At 38.7% G+C, this 3492-nt stretch overlaps 1 protein-coding gene across 1 annotated transcript; it reads left to right on the top strand.

Annotated features, from left to right (window-relative positions):
• LOC104753217 (UPF0187 protein At3g61320, chloroplastic) lies at positions 5-1600 on the top strand (the record flags this gene model as incomplete). Its single annotated transcript, XM_010475503.1, has 4 exons — positions 5-520; positions 630-797; positions 900-1106; positions 1238-1600. Coding segments are annotated over 4 exons (1068 nt in total), but the record flags the coding sequence as incomplete, so codon positions are not given.

Here is a 3492-nt window from a genome sequence, read left to right on the forward strand (position 1 = left end):
CTTAACAGAGAAGCTTATCACGCTTCTCAGAGCTGTCCCTGACTGGGCGGACGAGATTAAAGAGCGTGGGATGCAGCAGAAACGCTCACTCTACACGCACGAGAAATGGGTCGAACACAGGAGCTCTCTCCGCCATGTGCGTCATCTCCTCTCGAGCTTCTCTTCACGCGTTATACTCTCTCTGATTCCTCCTGTTTTCTTCTTCACGAGCGTCGCGGTTGTGATCGCCAGTTACAACACCGCCGTGGCTTTGGATTGGCTTCCTGGGATTTTCCCGATTCTTAGATCCTCGTCGTTGCCGTATCAGCTCACTGCTCCGGCTTTGGCTCTTCTTCTTGTGTTTCGTACGGAGGCTTCGTATTCGAGGTATGAAGAAGGAAGGAAAGCTTGGGTTGGGATCATTGCTGGAACTAATGATTTAGCTAGGCAAGTGATTTGTTCCGTTGATAGCTCCGGTGATGAATTGATTATCAAAGATTTGCTTCTTCGTTACGTTGCTGCTTTCCCTGTGGCTCTTAAGGTGAAATCTTGAATCGAATTGTTGTGTCTCTTAATGTTTAGATTTTGGTACATAAAAAAATTGGATTTTGATTTGGAAGTTTTTTTCATTTTTTTATTTTATTTGGCAGTGTCATGTGATTTATGGTTCAGATATCGCAAGAGATCTCCGGAACTTGATAGAAGCAGATGACTTATCTCTGATTCTTCAATCAAAGCATCGTCCACGTTGTGTAATCGAGTTCATTTCTCAGAGCATTCAGTTGCTAAAACTAGACGATTCAAAGAGAGATTTGTTGGTAGGATTCTTGATACTTAGGGAAAGTTCTCAACGACAGAGTCTTACATTGTCTGCAATATCCTTGTCTTGATATTATAGTTGATTGCGTGCGCCATTGCAGGAATCAAAGATGCTTCATTTACATGAAGGCATTGGAGTTTGTGAACAGCTCATGGGCATTCCGATCCCTCTCTCTTACACACGCTTAACCTCGAGGTTTTTAGTCTTTTGGCATCTAACTCTCCCAATCATTCTCTGGGATGAATGCCATTGGATTGTTGTTCCTGCTACTTTCATTAGTGCTGCATCTCTGTTTTGCATAGAAGAAGTACTTTTTCTTCCTCCTCCTCCTCCTCCTCCACACTTAACTTTACATATTGACTTGTTTATCCTCCTCTTTTGCTTGAATCCTTTTTAACCATGTAAACCTTCTTCATTTTTTGGTTTGAAACTCTGCAGGTCGGTGTTCTTATAGAAGAGCCATTTCCTATGTTGGCCTTAGATGAGCTTTGCGATCTTGTGCATAGTAACATCCAAGAAGCTGCTAAATCTGAGAAAGTCATACGTAACCGCATCATTGCAAAGATAAGGCTCCGTGAATTCAAGCACTCGTCAAATGGTCGGCATAGATCTTGATTTCATGCTTAGGTTAGTTTGATATTTTACATATTGTATAGAACCACCTTATACCAGTTATAGGGATACTTTTTACCTTTACGTTTGTATATCTTCCTTCTGTATATGTTTATGATGTATATTATACAAGTCATAAGTCAGCCATTACATAAGTTATAGCTTGGGTGAAGAAACGCAGTTATACCATCTACTATCTCTTGAACCAAATTCATTAGCCCTGTCATATTGTGGTTCTGTAATATGGAACACATCAAATACAATTGGCAAAGTAGCTCATTAAAAGAAGAAAACATAAACAACCCCACAAGGAACCACAAAAATATTAAAAAAAAAAAAAAAAAGAAAAAAAAAAGTTATAAAATAAGATCAAACGGGATCGATTCCGAGATAATTACTTCTTCTTCATCCCTTTTCTTCCCTGAAAAAGATGATCGATTGCACCGCCGTATTTTCATGACTTGACTTGGCGGATACGCTTCTCGTAAGCCCTATAGTTTTTTTTTTTCTCTTTAATAACGCACGTCTGATAATCGTATATAAAAGAAAGAATATACGATCATAAAAGAATATTACGATCATATAAAAGAATATATGACTTGGCGGATACGAGAGGGTCTGAATGCAAAATATAAAAGAAAGAATATCCTCTCTTCTTGTGCATAGTATATTATCCAAGAAAATCATAAGTAACCACGGATCATTGCAAAGATAAAGATCAATAGATTTAACTCTTAAGCCCTGTTGTAATGTGCTTATGTACCTATGGAAACGACTAATATGGAACTCATCAAAGACACAATTGGCAAAGTCGCTCATGAAAAGAAGAGTTAAAAAAAAAAAAGCTACAAAACAACCAAGGCTGATCAGAACTGTATGAACCACTACGAAAACATGAAAATCCCCTCAAGGAATCACGAAAAAAAACATAAAATAGTTATCAAATAAGATTTAAAGGACTGAGCTAGTTGCCCAAAAGAAAAATGAAAAAAAAAAAAATAGTAATCCAATAAGACTTGAGGAGGACTGTGTTAAGAGCCCATGATCCTAGATATTTTCCTCAGATCCTCTACATGATCTAGAAAGACGTGAGCTATATGATCCTTAAATGCTTCCATTCCTTGGATCTCAACTCTTGTCAAAGTGCTCCTCTCGGGATTACAGTAAAGGAGGTAGAAAGAGTCGGATATAATCTTTGGCGACAACACAATATCACCAGTGTCACTTGTTCCAACAAAAAATAGAGTCTCTTTCTTAGACGACCTAGTCTTTGCAACAACTATTTTCTTATGAGGATGATGCGGAGACCAAGAGTAGATATAACTCGACCATTGCTGGCTTTCAGCATCTTCTAAAACCCATAGTTGATAACCACTGTATTGTCCATCAACAGAGTACCCCTGAAGCAAAGCTAATTTACCCTTGTAGTTTACCAGAGTATTCGATTGAGAATATTCATTTTGCATCCCTTGAGCCTCGTTTATACACTTAAATTTTTCAGATGTAAAGTCAAAAGCAAACTATAATGTGAAACCTGTAACCGGCAAAAACGGATGCTAAGTAATACAAAACGCCATCGATGCATATACCATCATATGCGTTATGGCCAGATTTACGATTCAAAACAACACGACAATGACTTATGTCACATGAGATCTCTCTCCATATGGTTCCTTTCCGTGTTCTAATGTCAGAATCTCACACGGTTCATACGCAGAAGTTTGAATTGTTTGCCGATGGGATCATACCCTAGATAGCTTGTCACTACCCTCCTCTTTGATTTCAGTTTGGGTAAGGGCAACCACTCTCCTGTGCTAGGGTTACATATCCATGGGAAAGTATCTATCCTTCCATTTATACTTTGTTGATTTATACCGCATACTAAACCACGAACAGGACGGCAAATTTCAAAGGTACGATTAAATGGGAAACTCATATGGATATTTATTGCTAACGCAGACGAATCTTGAGGCTTTGGTGATGAGAAGAAGAACGTTTTACCGTCTTTTAAGCAGCTTAACAATAGCTTCGGGCGAGACGAAGAGATGGTGTAGAACGGTTCGGTGAAATGTGGATCGTCA

Source organism: Camelina sativa, chromosome 16 (genome assembly GCF_000633955.1).
Source record: "Camelina sativa cultivar DH55 chromosome 16, Cs, whole genome shotgun sequence".
NCBI classification, from domain to species: Eukaryota; Viridiplantae; Streptophyta; class Magnoliopsida; order Brassicales; family Brassicaceae; genus Camelina; species Camelina sativa.